This window comes from Gopherus evgoodei, chromosome 9, assembly GCF_007399415.2.
Source record: "Gopherus evgoodei ecotype Sinaloan lineage chromosome 9, rGopEvg1_v1.p, whole genome shotgun sequence".
NCBI lineage: Eukaryota > Metazoa > Chordata > Testudines > Testudinidae > Gopherus > Gopherus evgoodei.
The window spans coordinates 32,376,295-32,403,094 of record NC_044330.1 but is presented as its reverse complement, the minus strand read 5'-3'; the positions used below and the strand labels follow the sequence as shown (position 1 = coordinate 32,403,094).

The following is a 26,800-nucleotide window of genomic DNA, read 5'->3' as shown; positions in this document are numbered from 1 at the left end:
CCTCTATTAGACAACTTATATCTAAGAATACTGTGTCTTCACTTTGCCGTATAGGAAAGCACTGAAACTTTAACATGGTACCAATATAAAAAAAAATGTAGTGAGCATGCAAATGTTGAAAATGGCATGAAATTTACTGGAATGATAGGAATTATCTCCTGAAAACATCCTGTGCATAGTCTCAAATCTCATACTGAAATTCTAACAAGGGCAAGGATTACTGACATTCATCTGCATTGTTTTCTTTGGTTAAAACAGAACTATTATTCTCCTAGGTAATGGCATGCTTAGAAACAATTCCAAAGTTTTACTAATGCAGCAAGCACACATCTTGATTAGTGGGCTTGACTCTATTTAATGAAGGGAAAGAAAGTCCTTTAGAAGTCTCTATTTATAACAAGTTTGCTCAGTTTCCCAATTCTTCAACTATTCCAGAGGGTCACTGATGTAAAATGTCGAAGTATTATCAACAGGCTAACAGTCATGGGGATAAACACTTCCTCAAAGGTAAATAGAGCAGACAGATAATCATAATGTCATTACAGAAATCAAAGAGGGAAAGGATTCCATCTGCCTAATTGATTCACTCATTAACTTGCAGTACAGATAACTCCCCGCTTTATTAAATTATTGTTACATGGTTATTTGACTGACTGTATAACTGATTTACTGCCCTGTAAGTGCCCTTTCTACTATGTGGTATTAACAGTATAGCCTGTCTAGGGGTTCCAATAAATAAAATGTTTGGTTCAAGCCCCTACCCAAAACCTTATTTTCTCCCATGGTTTTAAGGACTTAAATTTTAACACCCTTGGTCACCTTTTACAAGTGTTTCTTCCCCATTCATCCTCTCAGGAATAAGAAATCACCAATACCTTTTATATGGGAAAACAAAATTAACAGTTATTTATATAATGAAAAGAAATTAGCAAAACTCAACCATTTTTCTTCCTTTCCACATACCTTTCCCCTTCAATGCTTCCATCAACTCCTCCTCCTTCATCCTCATTTTCACTCTCCCACCCACTTCTCATCCCAACAATCCTTACCCCATCTACCACTATCCTGGAATTCTTTTCATCCCTCTCATCACTTTTTCCACCACCCATTCCCTGGCCTGATACCATCTCTGCTCTCATTTCCCTGCTCTCTTCCTTGACAGGCCTTGAGAAACATGTCTTTTTATCTTCTTGTACAATGGTTATTATGATGGGCCCCCAAGCCTGATTGGAGCATCTGTGTGTTGTAACACTATACATACTAAATAATAAAAGTAAGTTATTCTGATCATTTTCTCTATTACAACTAGCTTCAGTAGATCCCCTTTCTAATGCACTGGGATGCTATGGGGTAAATTCTGCTTATGTACATGTCCTATATGTTTGACTTCATGTGACTTCAATGACTGCCATCACCCCATACTCAAGGGCAAATTTTGACACTACATGATAAATATTCAAAACCAGGCGCCTAAATAGTACACACACAGTGTGTGCACAGACATTCAAACAAGTAAATGTGTTCACAAAATACACATTTGTGAACAAATAGGGGCCAGCTACATGACAATGTGCAGTGTTTTGCACTTGTGTATATTTATGCAACAATATGGTTATTTTGTAGGGATAATTTCTTGTCTGTGCACAAATATATTGGAAGACCAAATTAAATTAGGTGCATATATATAGCAATGCCTGAAGAGGTAAAGATATTCCTAAGCATCAGCCAACCATAATCAGAGTGAATGAATGGTGAAAGTACAGTTGAAATTGAAGAAGCAATCACCTAACCACCAAATCTTGGAACCCCAGTGAGACAAGTCAATATTGAAACAATCATTTTTTGTGAAGCTTGCAATGAAATGCAAGTAGTTCCCTACAAATCTCAATTGGTAGAATTGAGCAAAGGCAGACATCCTTCATTGTCATAGCATGGGTTGAACAGCCTTCTATTTGAACTACAAATGACAGTGAATAAGAAGCAACGACAGTCATTTTTATTATTCTTTTTCGATGCAAGCTGACTGAATGCATTTGCATCAAAGGAAACAAAACATTAAAAGTATTCCTTGTAGTCTGCTGTCCACTTCAAAGACTGGACAAAAATAAGGGCCTTTTAGCATCAGTTTATTTCCCTGGGACTGGAGTAACTGTAGGGCCAAACACTGTACAGGAATCTAGTAAAAGATGGCCATTGGATATAAGTTAGAGTACAATTAAGAAACAGAACCTTCAGCACACCATGAAAAGTGGCATATTCTAACTCAGCACACTTGCTCTCTGTCTCTGCAAGTCGTTTACTTACATTCCAGAGAAGAACAAGTTTTACCCCTAGTAACACTGCAGAACCTATGGAAGAGTTAGTCACACACTTCATCAACAAAACTGTTAGCTAAGCTCCAACAGCAGAATCCATATTACTGGTGCTTGATGGACAAGAAGAAGCAAAAAACAAACAACTTGATTTTCAGATCCCAGGCTGTCAGTATTGGCTGTTAGAAAAGCCTCTGGCTCTTAAATGAGCACACTGGATACAAAAGTGGTTAAGGGAGTAAATTCAGAACCCCACAATGTCATTTTTAATAGCCACTTTTCTGACTATAACTGCAGTTTAAGGAAGAATATGAAAACAGGCAGCTGTCTTGTCTCTGTAAAACCAGATATTCAGTGGACTCAGGAATCAAAACAAAAAGCAGATCACTAAATTCTGTGGCAAAATCCATCTTGCATAATGCTCCAAAAATCCAAGGGCAAAGGATCCAAATCAAGGTCAGCTCCTGACAAAAGATAATGGGAATTTAAAACTAATCATTAAAGGAGTTTCAAATCAGTTCAGGTATGTCTCAAGGAGGAACCCAGCATGCCTTTCCAGGTTGACATTCTTTCCTGTAAATCTCAATGCCAATTTGGATTGGAAATGCATCAGGGTAGTCATGCTGTCTTCTCAGTGTCTTGTACAGGGTTGCCAGCTTCTGTCAGATATACATAAGAATCATAACAAAAAATAAAGCCTGACTGAGAAAGTACACAAAGAGGTTTTCAGATACAACAAAAAATATCAGCGACTGTAGACATAGCTAAGACAGAAAAGAAATAAATGGGCAATTTTCAACAATGAAGAAAGGTTATTTGTGGGGTCTAAGGATCCACTCTTGGACCAGTGCTATTAAGTAAATTTATTAATGATGTGGAAAGGGTGAACAGTAAGGGGACAACATCTGCAGGTGACACAAAATTATTTAGGTTAGTCAACACTGGTGAGGAACTTCAGAGGAATTCCAACGGCAATTAAAAGGCCAAACAGAATGCTGGGATGTTCTGAGAATGGGCTAGTGAATAATAATATTCTTATTATAGTGACATTATATAAATCAATGGTATGGCCAAAACCCAAACATTTCAAAATTCTCCATGAAAAACAGGATAAAAAAAATCATTTAGAAAAATCAAAACTGTTCATTCCAAAGGGGTGATTGGGAGCCAGTGGTCCCAGCTCCCTTTTAGCCTGCCAGGGTACTAAAGGGTAACTAGGAGCCTGGAAGCCCTGAGAGATCCAGGTCCAAGGCTCCTGGCCCAGCTGGGTGTCAGGACAGCCAGGTGGTCAGCCCTGGCTTCATCAGGAGCAGCAGGAGAAACAGGCACAATCTGTCAGAAGAAGGTAGCAGAGAGCAATGCTGAGTAGACTGGAGTTGCAACTTACTTTAGGAACCTATATGCTTTCCTTTGGGTCACCTGGTTAGACTCTTGCTTGAGGCTTGGCTGGGCCCTTAGGACTCATAGATAATTACTTCAAATGACTCATCAGGCTCAGAACACTCACCACACTGGGGCTTCCAGGAAAACTGTTGTGTTGGAAGACTTTCACTCAGTTCTAGTTAAGACGCTGATCCTACACCTTTGGAAAGACTTCCATTGACTTCAGTGGTCAATGAGTCAAGCCCACAGAGGAGGTAAATTGGGTGTTTCTGTTTGCATATTTTTATATGCAGACCAAGTGTACTTTACATATGTGAGAACTGAATCTCCTGTCATTGCTTGACCCCCTTTCTCTAGTCTCTTCAGGTGACTTTTCAGTTTGTCTTTCTGTTTGCTATCAGAATTTCTTTAGCCTTCAACTGCACTTTTTCATTTTGGTCTTCTGTGTTTGCTTCCCCTCTCACTTTAGAGATGACCATGGATATAATCATGGTAGAATTTACACCAGAGAAATAGTCAACCCCAAAATACTTGAAGTAGCCATGCACAGTCTAAGAAGGTCCTTATTTCTTTTGTTTTCTATGTTAAGTCTAGTTGGTCAAAAGAGTTATTATTTCTAAGATTGTCCTGGACTGACCTAAAACTATCAAGAAGTATCATCATTACATCTACTAATAAGTAACACCACTGTGTTAGATTCATCTCTTTGGTCTACCCAGAGCAGTTCCATGGACCTGCTCTTCAGACCCATTGCCATAGATTATGCCTATACAACACAAACTGAACACTGACTGTACTGTCTGTTCCTGCTAGAAGCTGATCCACAATTTAAATAATAGTGCTTCATTATTTGTCCTCTGTGATTTTAGAAAATCCCATACAAGATTCCAGTGAACTCATGGCAAGAGTAAATGGCTTAAGCATGGCATCTACTTGTACACAGTATTACTACACTAGAAGGAACATGCTCACTGGATGAATTTGTATCACTTTGAAGGAATCAGAGGGAACCATGAAGATAAAACTTCAGCAAAAAACATTTACAGAAAAAGGAAGTCTGCCTATATTTTGGGTAAGTCATCCCTTTAATCATAGGTAAAGCTGTACAAATTTGCCACACCCTTTCCCTGTATCATAGACCCTCAACACTGTGAGCCCCTGCTACTGGCCTACACTAAGTGGTTGACATTTCTCTTTTTGGGGTTACCATTTGTCATTTTTGACAAAAATCTGTCATTTTTGGCCTGATGAGAGAAGACCCAAGCAGACTGAGAAGAACCACAATCTGCAAATTATTGCCCATAAATTTCAGTCTCTTTTAACCTATTAAAAGGAGTCTAGTATATGAGGACAGCTCATTTATTACCCACAGGCTAGAAATAGTATCAAATCCTGCAGTCAAATCTTAAAAAATGGACTTGGAATCCATGTAATGTAAGACAAGAACTCTTTTTTTCAGAGGCTTTGAAAATGAGATTTCTTCATCATTACAAGCTACTTGGAAATGTACCACTTCATAAAGAAACCATGAAAGTTCATTGTATTACTGCAGAAAAATGAACAGGTTCCTTTACTCTCCTACCAGAGAAGAATTTTCAGATAAAACAAACAACAATGGAATGTTATATATTTGCCCAGGCTCACCTCTCTGGCAAAAACAAACAAAGAAAGGATTCCTTAAAGCCTGAAACAAATCACATCTATGAATGGCAGTGGAAAGGTAACAGACACTGGGCTTTCATTGGTAGGTGGAAAGGTTCTGCTAAGATATCTGTGTTAGCAGAGAACCCAAATTAGTAACCTTTACTTGTCCATATTCTGTCCTTGCTGAACGCTCAGCATGAGAAGGATTTTTGCCAGTAAACAGCAGTGTTAAATATGCCCTGTTGCATTGCTCAGATGCTAATGACACCGTCAGTTACTTTCCCAGACAAAGCTTCAGTCCTCCTCTCATTTAACTACTTCTACTTGGAACCTCATTCCACATTCTTTCCACCATTCTTCCTCTGCCTCCTCCAAGTCTCTCTGTAAAGAATACACAAACCCTGCAAACCTCAATCTTGCAGTGTGTTCACCTGAGTGAGTGAGGGATGGTATAAAGAAAGGACAGTGGAGGAAGGAAGAAGATTAAAAGAAGATGTTTACCTTCAAAATGCATGCACAACATCTAATGAGAGGGCACTATCTTATTGCTATAGATTTCATTGTCCTATTTCTCCTTATTCTCTTGTGGTTTGATAACAATCCCCATACATGCATAAGGTTTCAGCCGTATACTGCAGACTCAGTCAACTGTAGTCTGTGGGAATTTTGTTCAGTTAAGGGTTTCAGAATCTGGCCCTTAGATTGTAAACTCCTGAGCTGTCATAAACAGATAGTTAAGGGTTAATGTCTCTTTTACCTGTAAAGGGTTACAAGCAGTGAACCTGGACCACCTGACCAGAGGACCAATCAGAAGACAAGATACTTTCAAATCTTGGTGGAGGGAAGTCTTTGTTTTGTGTTGTTTGTTTGTCTGTTGTTCTCTCTGGGTTCTGAGAGTAACCAGACGTACCTACAGGCTCTCTAATTTTCTGTTCAAATAGAAAGTACCAGTAGAAAGGCGGTTTAGTCTTTTTGATTATTTTCTTTATTTGCAAATGTGTATTTTGCTGGAAGGATTTTAATTTGTATTTGTGCTGGGGGGAAGGGTTCTCTCTTGTGTCTATAAACTAAAAGACTCTGTAACCTTTACCATCTTAATTACAGAGACAACTTTTACTTTTTTCTTTCTTTTATTAAAAGCTTTTCTTTTTTAAGACCTGATTGATTTTTTCCCCTTGTTGAGGCTCAAGGGAATTGAGTCTGTACTCACCAGGGAATTGGTGGGAGACAGGGAGAGAGAAGGGAGGGGGGAGGTGGAATTCCTCTGTTTTAGATTCACAGAGCTTGACTCTGTATTACCTCTTGGGGAGGGGAAAAGAGGAAAGGGGAAGGTGCATTTCCCTTTGTTTTAAGATTCAAGGAGTTTGAATCACAGTGATCTCCCAGGGTAACGCAGGGAGGGAAAGCCTGGGAGAGGCAATGGGGGGGGAAAGGGTTTACTTTCCTGGTGCAAGATCTAGGGGATCTGAGTCTTGGGATCCTCTGGGAAGGTTTTGTGGGGACCAGAGTGTACCAGGCACTGCAAATCCTGGTTGGTGGCAGCACTACAAGATCTAAGCTGGTAATTAAGCTTAGGGGGATTCATGCTGGTACCCCATCTTTAGGACGCTAAGGTTCAGAGTGGAGGTTATACCATGACATGAGTGCACAGACAGCATATTTTATTAGTATATAAGGCTCTACTCACATTTATGTTACTGTAGACATGATAAACAATACTAATAATTCTGGGGATTGAAATCCATGAATGGGAGAAAAAACATCTTGAATTTTTGCATCTTTGCAGTATGAATGATAGCTAGTCCCCCTGGTTAACTGATCAGACTTCTCCCTTGGGGTTGGCTAAGAGGACAGAAAGACCCTTACAAGGTTAAGGAAATAGGATCTCAAGAGAGTTAATAACATAAGGATAGCCAGGCTGGGTATGACCAATGGTCCATCTAGCCCAGTATCCTGTCTTCCAACAGCGACTGGTGCCAGATAACTCAGAGGGAGTGACATGAACAGGGCAATTTATCGAGTGATCCATTGCGTTTTCTCCAGTCCCAACTTCTAGCAGTCAGAGATTTAGAGACATCCCAAGCATGGGGTTGCGTCCCTGACCATCTTGGCTAGTAGCAATTGATGAACCTATCCTCCAGGAAGTTACCTAATTCTTTTTTCAACCCAATTATACTTTTGGCCCTTACAGCATCCCTTGGAAAAGAATTCCACAGGTTGGAACTTGTTAAATTGGCTGCTAAGAAAATAGTCCCTTTTATGAGTTTTGGACCTTGCAGAGGAAAATGCTTTAAATAAATGTGTGTTCTGTTTTTTGTTTTTACTTTATAAGACTGTCTGAAAAGTCACACAGGAGGCATAAGTTACATACAGTGGTAAAAATCTCATCATTTGAAACCTTTAAAGAAAGAGGTTCATTGCATACAACAGCAACTCCTAGATAATAATCAAAGGAAAATCAGTCTTCATATTTGTTACCTTTTTTGCTATAGAGCTACAAGAGGAAATGTAGCCTGATTTTCAAGAAGAATAATATTCTGTCTTTCTAGGAGTTATAGAAGAATTGACAGATAACTGTCTCAGCCTTATGAAAATTATTTCTTTCCTTGAAAATGGCATGAAGAGATGATTGGAAATATCTTGCTCCCTGTGTACAAAATTTCAATCATCCATCATCCAAAATCAATTGTTTTATTATTTAGATGCTATCTGAAGACAGAGATTGAACTCATATTTTTAACCATACCCAACATTACAGAGTATTTCAAATATCTTAATTTTCATGCATATATATTGTTTGTTTCATATGCTGGGGTAGGCACGCATATGCATTATTTTCATACACTGAGCAAACTTTGTAAATAGACACAGAAAAGGAGACATATATGCCAGTAAATATCATATATACTTTGTCATCCATATTTTATAAGGCTTTCATATAAGGATGCACAGCTAATACTACTGGCTACAAAGCATAGTTAATTTCCTGGGAAACAATGTGCCCAGGAAATACCTGGTTGCTAGTACAAGCAGTCACATAGGCTTGCATGCATAAGGAAAGAAATTTTCAGTCATCTCCTGAGTGTTTTTGGAAAGACAGTTTCTAACAATTAGTCTGGAAAGATTAACTTGGGCACTTTTGGGCTTTTCTTAGTTCTGTAGATTATTCTTCCAGAACTTAAAGCCCCAGTGTGAAACAGGTTCAAACATATTAATTTTGAATAGTTACTTTTTTGTTGTCTATTAGAGTACTTGTTCTCCATGAGGATTCTGAGATTATTTTATTCAAAGAAATAGTTTGTGTTAATGATACAAAATTGCTGGGTGTAATGGGATAGCGACTCACCCCTGCGGCGCCTCCTGTCGGTTGTCCTGGGAATTAGCTCTTCGACCCAGGAGCGCCCTCCTTCAGCTGGTGTCTCGGCTGTCGCTGGCTCCCGTGTCCCTCCTGGACCCCGGTGCCCCTTTCGCTTGGGGGCTGCCCCCTGGCAGTACTCCCACAGTCTCTGGGTCTCCCCTCTCAGGGGAACCCCCAACCCCCTATTCCCACCTCACCTCAGTATATGGCTACTGCCAGTCACCGTCTAGCCCCCACTCACTGGGGCAGACTGCAGGGTACATGCCATTCATCATAGGCAAGGTGGGGTGGTTGGACTCCTGCCTCTGCCTGCCTTTGGGCTGCCCTCTCCAGTTCTCTTCTTTGGCTTTTAACAAGGCCTGCAGCCTGGAGGGTTTCTAGGCCAGAGCTCCCCAGCTCCTCTGACCTTCTCCCAGCCCTGCTCCAGTCTTGGTACCCTCTCAGCTTCCAGGCAGCCATGTCCCTCCCTCTCTACTGCTAGAGAGAGACTCTGTGTGCTCCTGGCCCACTGCCCTCTTCTAAGGGCCAGATGGGCCCTCATTAAACCAGCCACAGCTGTGGTCAGCTACCCACTCACCTTCCCCAGCCATTTTTAATCTCTCTTACCCTGCTGCAGCCCTCTCCAGCACTTATTGAGGGTGAAATCCTCCTGGCTTTGTGCTGCTGATCTTCCCCCACTAACATAATGTCTGTCCAGCCATTCTGCAGCTACTACTACAACTATGGCCTCTTATGCTGATCTGCTTGTAGATAAGGGAGTATAATGGAAGCCTCAAGAAAACCTGATCTATAGCATTCATTACCAAGGAAAGTATAAAACTATACAGACTAAAATATGGTTCTAAGGGCCACTGGCATAGGGTTGCCAGTGTTCTAATTTCAGAAAACCGAATACCCTTGCCCTTCCCCTTCCTCGAGGCCCCACCCCTGCTCCACCCCTCCTCTGAGGCCCCATCCCTGCTCCCTCCATCCCCTCTTCCTCCATTGCTTACTCTCCCCCACCCTCGCTCACTTGCTCATTTTCATTGGGCTGGGGCAGGGAGTTGGGGTGTGGGATGGGTGAGATCTCCCTCTGAAGGTGTGGGCTCTGGGGTGGGGCCATGGATAAGAGGTTTGGGGTACTGGAGGGGACTCCGAGCTGGGGCCGAGGGGGTCAGAGTGTGGGAGGGGGCTCTAGGCTGGGGCAGTGATGTGGGAGGGTCTACAGACTGGGCTGTGAGTACAGGCTCCAGAGTGAACCAGAAATTCAGGCTGGAGCAGGCTGTTGGGTGTGGGGGGGTGGGCTCTGGGGTCGGACCAGGGATGAAGAGTTTGGGATGCAGCAGGGGGCTCCAGGCTGGGGCAGGGGGTTTGGGTGCAAAAGAGAGTGCGGTCTCTGGGAGGGAGTTTGGATGCGGGGGGGGGAGGGAGTTGGGCTGTGGACTCTGGGCAATGCTGATCTCAGGGGGCTCCCAGGAAGTGGCGACATGTCTCTCCGGCTCCTACATGGAGGAGCAGCCAGGAGGCTCTGTGCCCTGCTCCTGCCCACAGGCACCACCCCTGCAGCTCTTATTGGCCATGGTTCCTGCATAGAGCCCCTGTGGCCACCCATCTGCACAGGAGTCAGAGGGGCATGCTGGCCACCAACTGGACTTTTAACAGACTGGTCAGCAGTGCTGACTGGAGCCACTAGGGTCCCTTTTTAATCAGGTGTTCTGGTTGAAAAGTGGACACCTGGCAACCCTACACTGGAAAGCTGCCAGTGATGGTGGGGGAGCTGAAGTGCTCATGCGGATGGTAACTGGAGGCATGAGGCCTGTGTTATTTAAAGGCAGGTGGAATCCCTCTTGTGGTGGCACACTGAGTAGCGTCACCTACTAAATGTATCTAAAGAGTGTCATGTGAGTTCACCTGAGTACTGTCCTTCTCTCACTGACTGATGTATAAAAGAAGTTAATATAGGGGGACCAAACCTGTCCCAACATGATCCCTATTTGTGTGCAGTAGGCTGTCCCTTCCATTCAGGAAGGACAAGCTGCCATGGCATGTTTGTTTGTCCATGAGTGGGTGAAGTGGAGCTGGAGGAACACTGAACCTCCCCTCTCTCCTCCCAACCCACACTGAACCCACCAGGTCAGGCACATCATTTTTAAGCACTTTGGGATCCTCTGAGGTAAGAGGCAGTATGCATAAATGTAAGATCCCCCTTAGAATTTAAAATGAGTCCGCCTTGCAGACATTTGCCTAGGGTTTCTTCAGCTGTCCGATGAAATACATTTTGCAGCCCCTCTTTCATTCTCTCTTCCTTTTACTCATTAAATAATATATGAAGGAGCATAGCACTGTATTATTACTACTGATCCTTTCTGTGTATAGAGCTTCACATTTTTAAATATTCCCCCACCAGTCTTGTTATACAGTCATTGCCACTGCACCACACTGAAAAAAACTTGGAGTATCTCTTTTAAAAAGTAAAAATAAAATGGTGTCTGTGCCATGGGATGAAAGTTGCTGCACTTTCTTAACACTAGAACACAATACTTCTGCATGCAACTAGAATGAAGTTGTTTGATTTACTGGGGTGCTAAGACACTGAATTTGCTTTTATTAGCAGTACATCTTTACTTAAAAGCCTTTAGGAAAGAAAATCATGGTAGGGTTGAGGTTTACACAATTGGTAAAACTCATCATTTAGGCTAGAAATTAAACATCTCTCAGATTCTTTTCAACCTCATCTATAGGAGTATAGGCATTTCCTTTACCGTCTGATGCAAATTTCACTACTAAAAATATACAGAAAAATATATTAGCTGTTGGTGTAAACAGATCCTGCTGCAGAGACTAGGGCTACAATCTGTCAGAAACAGAGAAAAACAGATGAGAAAGCTCTGAAGAAAAACCAGTGTTTACGGCAAGCATAGTCCAATCTATCTTCAGTCTCCACTTGCAGATTAATGGACTAAACCCTATGACCTGTATTTGTGTACAGGGAAAAGAGGAGATGTTAGAAACTCCTAACTTGTGGACTATACAATATTGCTGGGCTTTTGAGATTTGTGTTGTGCTTCAGTGATTCCTCAGAGTTTGACCTTTGAAGAAGTCTATGTTATTTGGCAGCCCAACTGCTGAAAACGAATGATACTGTACAGATTCTGGCTTTTTTGTTTGTTTGTTTGAGTTGCTTCTAGGTTTAAGTGTTACATAGCTATTCGCTAGGATATCCAGCACTAGCTCAGCTCAAATACAACAGAATCAGAGAAAGAAACCCATCTGTATATTTCTTATATATTTGGTTAGTACAATAGATTCCTATTTTAACTGTGTGCTTTTATTTTGTGACAATTCTTTCAGTTTTTCTAGTCTCTGATTTAAATTTCCCTTTGTTCATTTGTTTTCTGATACAACAGATACTCTGTTAAGTTACACATTCTGACTGCATTTACTGAATGTGACATCTGTGCTGCATATAATCATCAGATTCTGTGCTCACACTCTTTGCAGTAGATGGAAATGTTCTTGCTCTAAAAACAATAACAGGGCTTAAGTGTAGGGGAATGTAAGAGGACTGGTATTTAGACAATGAACAATTAAATAGGAGTGTTAATGCTGATCTTACATATCTTGCAAGAATTATGTACTGGATGTGAAAACAAGCTGTTACAACAAAGGAGAAAAATCCCCAGTTTGGTTCATTACGTACTGTCTATCAAAATTCACTTTATAACTTCAACTGGAAATGAAATTCTTCTACATGCCTTGTCCTTAAAGCACTTCTGAGTAGTATTGCTGTGTGTTATCAGACAGTTGCTGTGTTCCATCCCAGAGGTGGCTGCATTATAGCCCAGACTCAAGAAAGACAAACATGTGCTTAGTTTCTTGCATGCTTAACTTTAACTTTAAGGATGTACATAACTTATATCGAAGTCAACAGAAGTTAAATACATGCTTAATTGCAGAATAGGATTGCTTTTCTGAACCAAGGCCTTGTTCACTCACTTGTTAGTTATTTTCATATTTTAATATAGCTAGAGCATGTAGTGAGAGTTATATCTGAGGTTGCTGGAATATTTCTATTCTACCTTTCCCCCCCCGCCCCCGTTTTCAGTTGCTTATATGTTTTAAATATTTTATCTATATGATTGTAAATTTTCCAGACTTGTTAACTGCCTGTTAAATATTTCTGGATATATCAGCAAAAAAGTTAAATTGTTATTGACTATAAAGAGAGGGGGGAAAAATGTTTCACAATATAAAAAAAATCCTGCAATCTGTCTTTGAATAGCTGTAGCGTCCAAAGAAGACATTTAGCAGGGAAATTGTCTTCATTGAGGAGAAGTATCTTTTGGCATGCTGATGAAAACCAGGTTTGATTGAAACTTTAAAGTATACATTCTGAGTGTGCAGTGGGGTGGTTGTTTTACTTTTTATAGCAGTGGTCCAAAGAATGATAGGCTGTGCCAGACATGGCAGTTGAAGCCAACTTGGGAACCTTCTAATCACGTAGTTAGGGTTTGTGTTTACATGGCAGCATAAACCCAGGGTAAATGTAACCCCTCATTTGTGAAGTGCTTTAGGATCCTTGGGAATGAAAGGTTCTATGAAATATTATCTTACATTTACTGGCTGAAAGCCTGCTGGTTTTAATAGACACAGGGAGATAAGCAGTACTACACTGCACTGCTTTGTGGTTTTGCCTTGGAAAACAATAGATTGCAGAAAAAAGGAGTATGAGATAGCTTCTGCTCCAGAATTTCTGCCTCCAATCTGGCAAACCTCCCATGTTTACAGGATCCAGTAGCACAACTCCATTCAGACACATTGTTTAGAGTAGAACATTAATCAGATTTAATATACACATTTACAACATTTATTGTTTTCTGGGCTGAGTATTCACAACCAAAAATTGCAGTTCAGACACACAACTCCCACTAACATTGCAAACTGAGTATTTAATGCACCAATTACATTTCCAGAAGTGTATCCCTTTAATGCAATCTTTAAACTCTACATTGATATTTGTATGGAGAGAGCTATTTACCAGGACAATTCAGAGTTATTTCATTGTTTAAGGAATACAGACGTTTGTACTTACTATGTGAGAACTATAGCCACAGCATCATTTAGGACACTCTCTCCAAAAAGAAGGGTATACAGATCTGTATCCACATGCAGCTCGTGGAAAATAGCCAGAACTGTCACTAGAAGGAAACATAGAGAGCAAAGCAAGCTTGTTATTTTCATAATTCTAGAATAGCTGATGAGCTAAAGGGGAAGAGAATGAGTTTTGATAAGCATATTTTAACATCTAAACAATGTAACATGACAGTTTGCACATTAACTGAATGAAATACATTAGAAAAGGGATACATTTAAGTACACCGGCTCCCTAAATCCAGCAATAACTTTAAGAGTTTTGCTGCTTTACATGAACTAGAAATGTCCACTCCCTCCCTGCCATCTTTCAGTCTTACACAAACTAAAACTATACCTTTGATTACCCCTAATATCAGGGAAATAGTCTTGTGACTAAAGCCCAGAACTGGAGGTAAGGAGAAAGCTCTCCCATGGACCTCCTATGTGATCTGAACCCCAATTTACCTATTCATGAACAAGACAATGCTTATACTTACCCATTTCCCAAAGAGATTGTGAGGCTTAATTATTTGATGTTTATAAAGCACTTAGTGCTATTAATTTTAACATTTTTTCCCTAAAAACTTATATTTATATTTTGAGATTACTGATAAAATAACTCATTCAATTTGGGTCTGAAGGAAACTGATGTTGGGAAAGTCACTTAGCCTCTTTGTGTTTCTTTTTCCCTACCTGTAAACAGCATAATAATGCTGACCCATCTTTGTAAAATGCTTTGAGTTCTATGGGTGAAAAGTATTGTGATATGCTCTATATTACTATTCGTATTCACTGTTTTCATGAAACAAACAGAGGTTTCCCTTTCTACCAAAAATGTAATGTAAAGCTTCCTAATGATTTGTATGTTTGGAAAATTACACAGTATCTCACTGCATTTTCTTCACTGGTGCTCATTCTGGTACATAATTGTGCAACTGACTAAATCTTAATAGCAAAGGAATCCTGAAGTTTAGAAATGCTTCCAGGGTTTCAGGTTTACATCTGACATATCAGAAAAGGGAATTTTTACACTAAAGCTATCACTGAAGATTCACAAACCAATGTTTGCTTTGTGTGGGTGATTTTTTTCTCTTTCTAGAACTTTGAACCTTCTGTAAAGAATATTGGTAGAACTGAACCTAGTGCTGAAAGGATTTTCCAACGTGTTCAGCAGTGGGAGTGTTTGGAATCTAGTATTAGTTTAGAGTTCCAATTCTGATGTTCAGTTCTCCTATGGGGTTTTATGTACCACGATCCAGATTAACACAGCAGCTTTGAAGTACCATTCTGGATGCCCTAGTCTATAGAAAATGATTCCGTCTTCCATATCCGTGAAAACAAGCATTTGCCACTTCCAATATTAAGTTATTGGCAAAGTCTTAAATGTGGAATCATAGACTCATAGAATATCAGAGTTGGAAGAGACTTCAGGAGGTCACTAGGCCAATCCCCTGCTCAAAGCAGGACCAATCCCCAACTAAATCATCCAGACTGTGAAATAAGTAATAGGAAAAGTAAACAGTAACCAAGGTCAACAGAAAAGTTTATACAGGTGTGGCAGGCCAAACCAAAGATCCACACTGACAAAGTTGTTTTCAAGAAAACAAAAAAAAAAAAATGTTTCCCTTTCAAGTATCTTCCTCCTGCAGCCTTCTGGAAGTTATCAGACCCCTCTCTAGAGGAGTCTGACTCCAAGTCTAGTCAAATGAAATGAAGGCCATATCTATATGAGAGAGCTTACAGTGGCACAGCTGTATGAAGGTAGACACTCTATGCCGATGGGAGAGAGCTCTCCCATAGACATAATTAAACCACCCCCAATGAGTGGTGGTAACTAGGTCAGTGGGAGAGCGTCTCCTGATGACATAGCGGTGTTCACACAGGCGCTTCTGTTGGTGTAACGTATGTCACTCAGGGGTGTGTTTTTTCACAGCCCTGTGTGACATAAGTTATACAGAAAATGGTGCTAGTGTAGACAAAGCCTAAAATGCATAAGGATAATGCAGAAATCAACAGAATAATGAATCACTTGCCCCTTTTTCTGGAAGAGACTTCTTAGCCCATCCAGCTCTCTCAAAGTTTCTCCCACATTTGAAGAGAAGGCAAAATGTAGATAGACCCTTTTAGCAACATTCCCTAACGCTGGACCAAGCTATAGATTGAATGCCATAGAACAGCATTTACCAGCAATCCCTGAACAGTGTGGAGAGAGGGAATTCCAACAGTGTTCAAGGGCTGGTCTACACTAGAAAACTGGGTTAGCCCAGCTACACGGCTCAGGAGTGCGAATAATTCACATCCCTGAGCAATTTGGTTAAGCCAGCCTGAGTCCTCATGTAGACAGCACTAAAAATTAGGTCAATCCAGCTATGTTGCTCACTGGTGTGAATAATCCACACCCCTGAGCAACACAGTTAAGCTAACCTAAGTCCCGGAGAACCTTTGCCATAGGCATAGGAAGTGTCTACAGCTGTAGACAGCAGAGCTGGAGCTGTGCTGCTGTAGCATTTTAAGTGACAAGCCCTTAGTGACCTGGATTTCTTTCATAAATCACAAACTGCCACACTGACTCCACTGCTTCTCCCTCAAAGTTTATTAAACTCCAGATCCAATCCTGATAGGGCTTGTTGGTACCAAAAACAGAAGAGAGACCCCTGTCACAATTGGCTGTGAGATTGCAAAAAGAGAGCCTACATGAGACAGAAAACCAGAGAGGGAAATGATTTTTGAATGTCTGTTCAGTTCCTTCAGTGGGTACCAGTGGGTTTCTAGAAAGATTCCCTTATTCTGGGCATGAAATCAAAGAGCTGTAGTAGCTGATGCTGAGGCCTCCATGATGAGGTCTGGATTTCAACCCATGTGCATCCGTGTTTCTAGTTGATCCTGAGTTCCACATAGGAATGTTGTTCTAAAGCAAAGTTTCCATATACCACTTTGGCTTTCCTTAACAAAGCAACTTATAAATGAGGAGTGGAAACAAAGGAAAGGAAAGGAATCTTATGGGAAATAATTAAAATGCTGCTGCATTGGAAGGTATATGATAGTTTTTGGATGGAGGAGCATGTTCTCTCTCTTGCTGTCCCATTTCCACTTGGCAAGCACGCATACTTGGTATTGAGCATTCAGGGTTGGGCTCGTTTTTGCCATTTTCAAGTGCCCCCTCTCTCTTCTGTTTCTCCTAGACTTGATCATACACTAGAAAAGTCTGGAATTTCCTTAGGGAAGAGTCTCACAGGCTGGGTTTACAATAAAATTGTCTTTACAATCTTTCACCATTGCAGATTGCCCGCCAACATTATTAGCCACTATGCTATCTAACCCCTCTCTTAGTAAAAATGCCAACAGCTGTTGTTTCCACCCTGGGGAGCGGTATCAGCACTAGTACAGTGGTGGGACATTTTAACAAAGAGCTCTGAGCAGACAAGACTACAGTGTACAAAACAATGATCTAAGGGATTAGTTCTTGTTGAAATATTCTGGTATGTTAGGATATCATAATATTCTGGTGTGTTGGGATGTATAAACTCAGGGGAATCTCAAGCTGACACTTCTGACTAGTTCTGGTGTCCACTATTCAGGAAGGATGTTGATAAATTGGAGGGAGTTCAGAGAACAGCCACAAGAATGATTAAAGGATTAGAAAACATGCCATACAGCCATAGACACAAGAAACATAATCTATTTATTTTAACAAAGAGAAGGTTAAGGAGTTACTTAATCACAATCTATCGGTATCTACACGGTGAACAATGAGCTCGGCAATCTAGCAGAGAAAGGTATAAAACATGATCTAATGGCCAGAAGTTGAAGCTAGATAAATTCTTCCGGGAAATAAGACATACATTTTTAACAGTAAGGATAATTAACCACTAGAACAACTTACCAAGGGTTGTGGTGGATTTTCTATCACTGGGAATTTTACATCAAGATTGTATGTTTTTCTAAAAGATCTGATCTAAGAAATATTCTGGAGAAGTTCTATGGCCTGTGTTATACCAGAGGGCACTCTAGATGGTCCCTTCTGGCCTTGGAATTTATGAAATAACTGTGCTTTCTGTCCCACGGGAAGCTCCCCTCCCTCCCAAGAACAACTAATGTTGGTCCTGGAGGATTCTGCCACCAGCTTTAAAGGACAAGCAAACCCAGACAAAACCAATGTAAGGAATCAAGAATCCAGGCCTGCACAAAGAAATCTCTCTATGCATCTCTTCAAACAAAATTAATAAAAGGGTAGAGAAGAATTAAAAAAAAACATTACAGCCATTAAGTCACTACACCAACAAGCTCTCTCAAAATATGAGAAGAAGAAAAGATAAGACTTGCAAATGTAGATGACCACAGATTGTTGTCTAGCCTAAGATAGATTCTAGAAGTCTCTCAACTATGAGTTCTGAAGTTGTAAACTACAATGGCTTGGATTTCATATTGACCTGGGTTAAGGACTCAAAGATAGTCTATATGATTATTTTGAATCAGGATTTGCAATAATTTGGACCAGAGTTAATGTGAAATTTATAAATCTATTTGTATAGAGTGTACTTCTTTTTTCCTCATTCTGCAGAATCCTTCTGCTGAATGGCAGATCACGGGATTAATTGTGAGCTGCTTACAGAAAGCCATATGTGCATGTAAGCAGTAATCAGGATGATTCATGGACCTACTAAAATAACTTATCAATACTTGGATACCTGGGGGATGATATCTTAAATTATACTACAGTAGAATGATCTCCTTTAAAAAGTCATTTGCCAACAGTTATCAAAGTACATCTGTGATACCATAGTTTTACCTTATACTTAGAAATAAAACATGGTATTAGATGCTTTTTGAAGACATTTAAGAATAGATAGAACTAGGTTTTATATAGTATGATAAATAATCAAGGTACTTCCCCAAATACTTTATAGTGAGTAGGCAAAAGTCATACTATTTTTGCTTAAAGAACTTAGCCTATTTCAGGATTGAAATCTTGCTCTCAGATTTCCATGTAAGTATAAATGGAGGGATAGATAGATAGATAGATAGATAGATAGATAGATAGATAGATAGATGTTGCCTTGAGAACCACACAAATACTTTTCTGATGAAGTAGAAAACTCTGCCATAAGTGCAGATGGCATATTAATGTCCTGATTCCCAATACACTGATGATCTTCATTAAAAACTACCGTGACAGGAAACCTAAGCTGATGAAGTGTCTGGGAATTTCTTAGTATTTGAGCTAAGACAAATCTGGTTCTCTCCTTTCTGTATTTCATGGCCTGAGGTAACATGTGTTAGCAAATGCTCAATCTAGCACAATCTTGGACCTATCCAAGTCAACACAGGTTTATAAAGGATATTTTTGGCATACATGGGAGCAGCTCCGCTTGCTATTAATTTCCTGTAATTTCCTGTAATTTATTTCCTGTAAAAACATTCTTGAAATGTCAAGAAATCACAGCAGTATTCAGACTAACAATATCCAATACTTTTTTGTTGTTCTGTTGCTGAAAAGAACTAGGAGACCCAGGAAGTGGAGCCAGAAAATAAATGAGATCAGTATATGTGATTTACTAAAAAAAGAGGATCTGATCAAAATAAAAGAAAGTAAACTATATATAAAATGAAATATTAAATACCTATACTGGAAACAATGATCAAAGGGGCTGCCATTGTCTCTTCTTAATCTTCTGATTATAACAAAGTTAACAATCATATGTCATATTTGATAAGCCCAGATCCTAACAGGCAGTTCAATGACAAATTGGAAAAAAATAAGATGAGAGAAAATCCAATTAAACCACCCATACAGAAAAGGCTTTTCTCTAAAAATAACAGTTCCCATTTGAACTGTAGAGTCCTGACACTGCTAGTCACCCATCCTACTCATGGATTAGCTCATTGAGAGAAAGGGAGAAAGCATCAACAAAACATTTTAATTACAAAGATATTTTAAATTTACAGTATTTACACATGGTTTATAAAATATCTTACTGCTGTTTTTATGAATTATCTTTTTAAACACACAATGTGGTGATTTTGTAAGGAGCCAGAACTGCTCGAGCTGGTGGTTAATATCTATTTTTATAAAAAATCCCCACACACCACAGTACAACTCACATCTTCTGTGCAGCTGTAACCATAGTAACTCCAAATAGAAAAGGACCTTGTGATTATCAACATGACCAAAGGTAAGGGAGTTCATGTAGTTTTGAAATAGTTATGCTTCAGCAAACCTCTGTGGAGGTAAATGTGCTTCTCATGCTTTAAATGTCAGAATTTTTTTTTTTTAAGTGCTACGGGTAAGTAAAATGTCTTTAGACTGGAATGTCATTATACAATAGTGTGCTAATAACAGCACCCAAGACAAAGCCCTAAAGCAGCACTTTCCAGCAATTCTCCCATTTTATTATGGTTAAGGCAAAGGTCAAGTCATGTTATTAATGTGAACACCAATGGCATTCATATCATCCATTTGTGAGTACATCGAATCAGAGCATTGCTCTGACTAATTTCTCTTACTGCTATTAATGCTGAAGAATATTTGCACAGTTTTGAAGTCAATGAGAATGGCGCTCTGTAGTGAGGCGGGGTGGCCTCTAGAGGACCCAGAGTGGGAGGGCCCTCGCATTGAGCCCTGATGAGTGGAACCAGGGCCTAGTTGCCCCTCCTTCAGGAAGTGGGTGGAGGGGCAAAAAGTATAAAAGGCGGACCAGAAAACTCAGTAGGGAGGCAACCACCAGAGAGACCAGACCCCTCCTGTGGCCTCCTGAGCTGGGAAGTGGTGGAGGATGCCGAGGGAGCAGAGGACTGGCATGGGCCACCAGGGCCACTAGCTGATTGAGATCTAGAGGAAGCAGACAACTGGCCCGGACTGCCCAGACTGCCATCGGACCTGAACCCAGAGGGAGAAGACAACTGGCCCGGACCACTGATGGACCAGAACCCCAAAGACTTGCTCACGGTCCCGGAAGCTGCCGTCAAACTCAACCCCTCCTCACAGCAACAGGTACATCAAGAAGGGGAGTGTGGAAGTGGCCTAGGGGTAGCAGACCCCCGTCTGGCTGCAACACTGACAGAGGGTGAGTCATTGTGTTGCAGCGTGGATCCCCGCTGATCCAGTGACAAAGTGCTTTGTCACTCCTAGGACCCTGGGCTGGGACACAGTGGAGTGGGTGGGCCTGTGTCCCTCCTGCCATCCCAACCCAGGGGTGGCAGTCTCCCCTTCCCCATGCCAGAAGCCTGAGTCTCAGACTCTGGGTTGCCCCGCCTTGATCCAGGGCTTGGGTTAATTGACTGCTTATTTGTCACTCAGTCTGAACACAGGCCTGAGCCTCAGACTCTGTGTTGCCCCACCTTGATCCAAAGCTGGGGCCAATTGATTGTTTATTTCCCACCCAGCCTGATCACAGGCCTGGGCTCCAGCTGAGAGCAGAGACCACTTCATTCCCCATGGCAGCCAACATATCCGTGACATAGTGAGGTGGGTGGATTCCCGAGGACCTGGGAGGGCCACCACACCACTACACGCCCATGTAAGGAAGGAAAGAATTGGGACTCAGCTTTTTGTTCTAATTATTTCTATATTCTAATTATTGAAATTTTCATTTGGGATTAGGATATCAGATACAACTGAGTAAGAATTTACTCCAAATTAGAATGGAACCAAGGTTTGAAAATGTTGGGTTAAGGTTTCACTTACTTTCCAACACACCTTTTCACTTCTTGGCTTTGGCCAGGAGCAGAAGCAGAGGTACAGAAATATTGAAAGGAAACTGTTCTCTTGTTGTTTACAGCTAAAATCTCCCAAGAAAGGAAATCAAAATGTCTGGAAATTCTGGGAGCCCACTCTCTCAAGAATTCTGGTTTTATTTTGAACAAAGTAGATAGATATCAGCTTCAGATAACCAGCTATCTGACCTGAACCTTTGAAATGCATCCATTACAAAGCTACTCAGCTATAACTTAGTATCATAAATTGGTCAAGGAGAATTTCATACACAAGAAAGAATGTCCCTTGCCAGAATCCAATCAAATGCCTAAGGTCTGTTTTATAGTACAACATTTAGATTGCTTAGCTGATAGAAACTAAACATGAACATATGCATTTGGCCAAGAGAGAAATAAATCCAAATTTTTTTCAGAGTCAATTCAGTTTGTTATGTCTTTTGCACTTTCACCAATGCAAAGACTCTTTTACCATTTAATTTATCCCGAATAGCAGGACTATTTCAGCACAGGTCATGGGGTCTTCTTCTCACTCTAGCATAGGGTCCTTCTTCAATGGGGTGAATTGCACAGCCCGTCTCAAAAAAGATCTGCCACCAGATGATGAAAAAATGGATCTTACCAAGGGTGCTACTACTGAAGGAAGAATTAGCAGAAAGAGGAGCTAGGGTTTGCTGATGGATTGTGTCCAGTGGAAGAACAGAAGGTTAACTCACATTGAAGGCATATCCCAACATGAACTTCAGATAATCAGGAATTTTGGATATTTATCTGAATGCAACTTTGTGTTTCACCCATCAGCACAATGAAGAGAGGAAGCAGGCCTGGATATGTAGTCTTTACTATGGTAGATGGGGTACTCTAAGTCAATGATGCACTTGTAAGCACAGCAGATCTTAAATTATACGGCACACATGATACCAGTCAGCTCTGTGTTCTTGGGGAACCAGGGTGCAGTATCCAGCTTGTCTGACTCATGAAGGACACCCCAACCCCCGCAGCCTCTGCTTCAACCAAAACCCAATCAGAGAAAAGACTTGCAGAGAGCAGTGAAAGGCAGTGGGAGACACACCTAGACCCCTCCTGACAAGGGTGATAGTATTAAGGCAACTCCTCTAGCCTCATCTGCATCAAAGATGGGACAAGGAGGCATCTCCATTAGCATACAGAATGGAGAACAGAGATTCCAAGGCAAAAACCACACTGAACTCTGGGACTAGAAAAGCAGGGAAGGACTGCATCCTGGGGGATCTCTGTTCCAGATGTTAATGAACCCACCCCTGCACACACCCAGCTCAGCAGTTATCAGACCAATTCTAGTAATAAATCTTTGACTGATATCCAAAATACTGAAGCAGCCTAATTGCATTGTGAGCTCCCTGGAAGGAACACCACCAATAGCTAGGAGTGATCAGCCCCTATTGTCTTGCCTAAAGAAAACCCTTAAGTCATCAGTTTACCCATAAACAAATCTAGTGTTCTCCCTTGAACCATTGTTGTTTCTCTACAAAAAAAACCTTCCTATGTTCAAGTAAGTGTTCTGATGCCTGGATCCAAAATCTGCATCATTGAGATTTCATCTTCTCCTGATTGGTGGTGCAGAGAGCTCTGCCTGTCTCCAACACTCAGTACTCTGAGCTACCACCATCACCTGGGAACCCTGACTAGTTTAAGCTTCATGGAGTGGTGAGATCTCTCTCTCTCTCTCTGTGTTTTCTTTTCTACCTCAGGTATAACTTTCTAACTCTGACTTGTTTTATCAGGTATAGTTTTCTATATATGACTTTTGTTACCTTTAACAATGTAACTGGTATGTTGGTTTAGGCTCTCCTTGTGTAGTTATCACTATTATTCAATACATAACTTTTATGGTTAAGTTGGTTGCTTCCCTTGCTCTCTCTCTGAACTTTACTCTTTTGTGTTTTTAGCTTCCCCATTTACTCCGCAGCAATGCTTCTCTTACTTAAGCTAAAGATCCCTGTAGTGCCCCAAAATACTGTGGGGTTTGCTCATCAAGTGGGTTACTACCAGTACAACTGTAATGTGAAAGTGGGGATAGGGACGTGCTGAACCTGTGACATATGAGGATGGTAGCTTGAAAGTGCTGCTCAACCCAGACTACTGAGTCCAGGGGGCATATAAGGGTTGCAGCCTGGAAGTGCTGTTCGACCCAGCCTGCTCAGACTTACTCTATTCTGGTGCGGTACCTGTGGCATATAAGAGCTGCAGCTTGACAATGCTGCTTGGCCCAGCCTATTGAGTTCAGGGACATATAAGGAGTCAACTTGAAAGTGCTGATTGACCTGGTCCACTCAGATTTGCTCTGTGTGTGTGTGTGTGTGTGTGTGTGTGTGTGTTCATCTGGGGCTGGAGGAACCGACCCCTGGGGAACCTAGGTCCTGCAGGATAGCTCCACTGGGAGGGGACTTGCAGAAGGGAGAAGTAGAGCTCCATATGAAAACACATGTGACACAAGCACTACATTGATAAAATTACAGAATCCTCCCTCCCCCAGAAGAGTAACCCTAATAAATGAGCACACCCCAAAGTAATGGGCAAATCTGGTAACACACACGTATTTGGAAGACTGACATTTTAGTTTCTTCACCTGATAGGAACAATATATTCAGACTTATTTGAATCAACTATTTTCAACTGTGTCACTATATAAACTGAGGCCCAGATCATGCACCACAGTGCAGCTGCACAGTACTACACTCCCTGTGGAAAATAACCTAAAGAGCGTTATCTAGACCAGAGAAGATCATCATGCCATAAGGGGATCACAGGTGGTGTAGAGCTACATTAACCGTGTGCGAGTTTTTTTTTCCCTCTTATGGTTGGACACTTAACAGGTTATGGGTCTGCTACTATCGGTCTAGCAGTATAGGGTCCTGCTTTTAGATCCAGAGGTCCCAAATTCAGTTCTTGCAGATTACCCATCCTGGGATGCTGTTACAAATAATGTACTGTATGGGGATCTCAACTGTTGTAGATCTCTGATGTACAGGACAAGTTTCCACATTACGGCTTCTAAGTCACTACCTGCCTGCTGTTGGTATAGAGGAGATGGCTGGTGTGTTGAATTTTGAAATCACAAAAAACACGGACAAATTTTCCATGAAAGTATTTGCAACCAACTCTACTGGGGAGTCCATACACCCCCATAATTCCTAGCTGCTGCATCAGCCCCGTAGAACTGTTGGCAGAATCATAGCTGAGAATCTGGGCCTGAATATTTCCTCACTCTGTAAGTTTGAATAATGTCACTAGTATGAATGTGGCAGAGAGGAGTTGCTTCAGACATGACTGTGCTCAGTAATCTGAATGCCTTCTTTGCCCATACTGAATTATAAAATGAGATATTAAAAAATAATCTGTTCTATTATTTTAGGAAGTCTTATAAGACAATGTAAACTCAAAATTAAGAAAAGGAAAAAGACGGTTACTCACCTTTGTAACTGTTGTTCTTGGAGATGTGTTGCTCATATCCATTCCAATTAGGTGTGCACGCGCCGCGTGCATGTTCGTCGGAAGATTTTTATCCTAGCAACACCCAGCAGGTCGGCTGGGCGCCCCTTGGCGTGGCGCCGCTATGGCACCAAATATATACCCCTGCCGACCCGTCCACTCCTCAGTTCCTTCTTGCCGGCTACTCCGACAGTGAGGAAGGAGGGCGGGTTTTGGAATGGATATGAGCAACACATCTCCAAGAACAACAGTTACAAAGGTGAGTAACCGTCTTTTCTTCTTCAAGTGCTTGCTTATATCCATTCCAATTAGGTGAATCCCAAGCCTTACCTAGGCGGTGCGGTCAGAGTGAGATACTGCAGAATGCAAAACTGCTAAGCCGAAGGCTATCGTCTCTGGATTGTTGCACCAGGGCATAACGGGAAGTAAAGGTGTGTACTGAAGACCATATAGCTGCTCGACATATCTCTTGAATAGGTACTTGAGCTAAGAAGACGGCCGACGAGGCCTGGGCCCTGGTAGAATGTGTGGTAATATGACCTGGAGGGGCATGAGCTAGGTCATAGCAAGTCCAGATGCATGCCGTTACCCAGGACGAAATCCTCTGAGAAGAGACAGGTTGGCCTTTCCTCCGGTCCACCACTGCAACAAAGAGTTGGAGCATTTTGCGGAAGGGCCTCGTTCAGTCGATATAGAAGGCGAGCACCCTACGAACGTCGAGCGAATGTAACTGCTGCTCCCTACGAGATGTATGCGGTTTGGGGAAGAAGACCAGGAGGAATATGTCCTGGTTGAGATGAAAGGCCAAGACTACTTTAGGGAGGAATGCTGGATGTGGGCATAACTGCACCTTGTGGAACACCGTGTATGGTGGGTCCACCATCAGAGCCCGAAGCTCAGAGACGCTCCTAGCCGATGTGATGGCTACAAGAAAGGCTGTTTTCCATGACAAATATAGGAGTGAGCAGGTTGCCAATGGCTCGAATGGAGGAGATGTAAGTCTCGTCAGGACTAAATTGAGGTCCTAGGAGAGGGCGGGGCATCGTACTAGGGGGTATAGACGCTCCAAGCCTTTGAGGAACCTTGAGACCATAGGGTAGGAGAAGATGGAGTGAGTACCTTCTCCGGGGTGGAAAGTAGAAATAGCTGCCAAGTGCACTCGCAAAGATGAGATAGCGAGGCCTTGCTGTTGAAGATACCAGAGGTAGTCCAAAATAATGGGGATGGGAACCTCCGTAGGTGCGACATTCCGTGTTTGACACCAGCAGGAAAACCGCTTCCACTTGGCCAAGTAAGTAGACCGAGTGGAAGGTTTTTTGCTACCCAGGAGTACCTCTTGCACCGGGGCAGAGCAGCGTAACTCCGATTGGGTTAACCATGCAGGAGCCAGGCCATGAGGTGGAGCGATTGCAGGTCTGGGTGGTGAAGCCTGCCATAGTCCTGCGTTATAAAATCCTGATGAAGGGGCAGGGGGATCAGGTTGGCTATCGAGTGGCCCAGCAACGTGGTATACCAGTGTTGTCGGGGCCACGCAGGGGCAATCAGGATCAGGCGAGCCCTGTCCCTGCAAAGCTTTACGAGCACCCTGTGCACCATCGGGAAGGGTGGAAAGGCATAAAGCAGGTTGTCCGCCCAAGAGATTAGGAAGGTGTCCGATATTGAGCCCGGGGTGAGACCTTGGAAGGAGCAGAACCTCTGACACTTCCTGTTGTTGCGGGGAAGCGAAGAGGTCTATGTGGGGAAAGCCCCACTTCTGGAAGATGGAATGTACAATGTCTGGGCCAAGCGACCACTCGTGGGAGAGAAAGGA

The 26,800-nt window shown here is 41.8% G+C and overlaps 1 protein-coding gene across 1 annotated transcript in view; it reads right to left on the bottom strand.

Annotated features, from left to right (window-relative positions):
- The window catches only part of SLC9A9 (solute carrier family 9 member A9), a 340,359-nt gene that overhangs the window by 212,096 nt on the left and 101,463 nt on the right, over window positions 1-26,800 (bottom strand). The window contains exon 6 of the mRNA XM_030575042.1: window positions 13,769-13,874. Within this exon, the coding sequence (XP_030430902.1) occupies window positions 13,769-13,874 (106 nt within the window). The remainder of the gene's footprint in view (window positions 1-13,768; window positions 13,875-26,800) is intronic.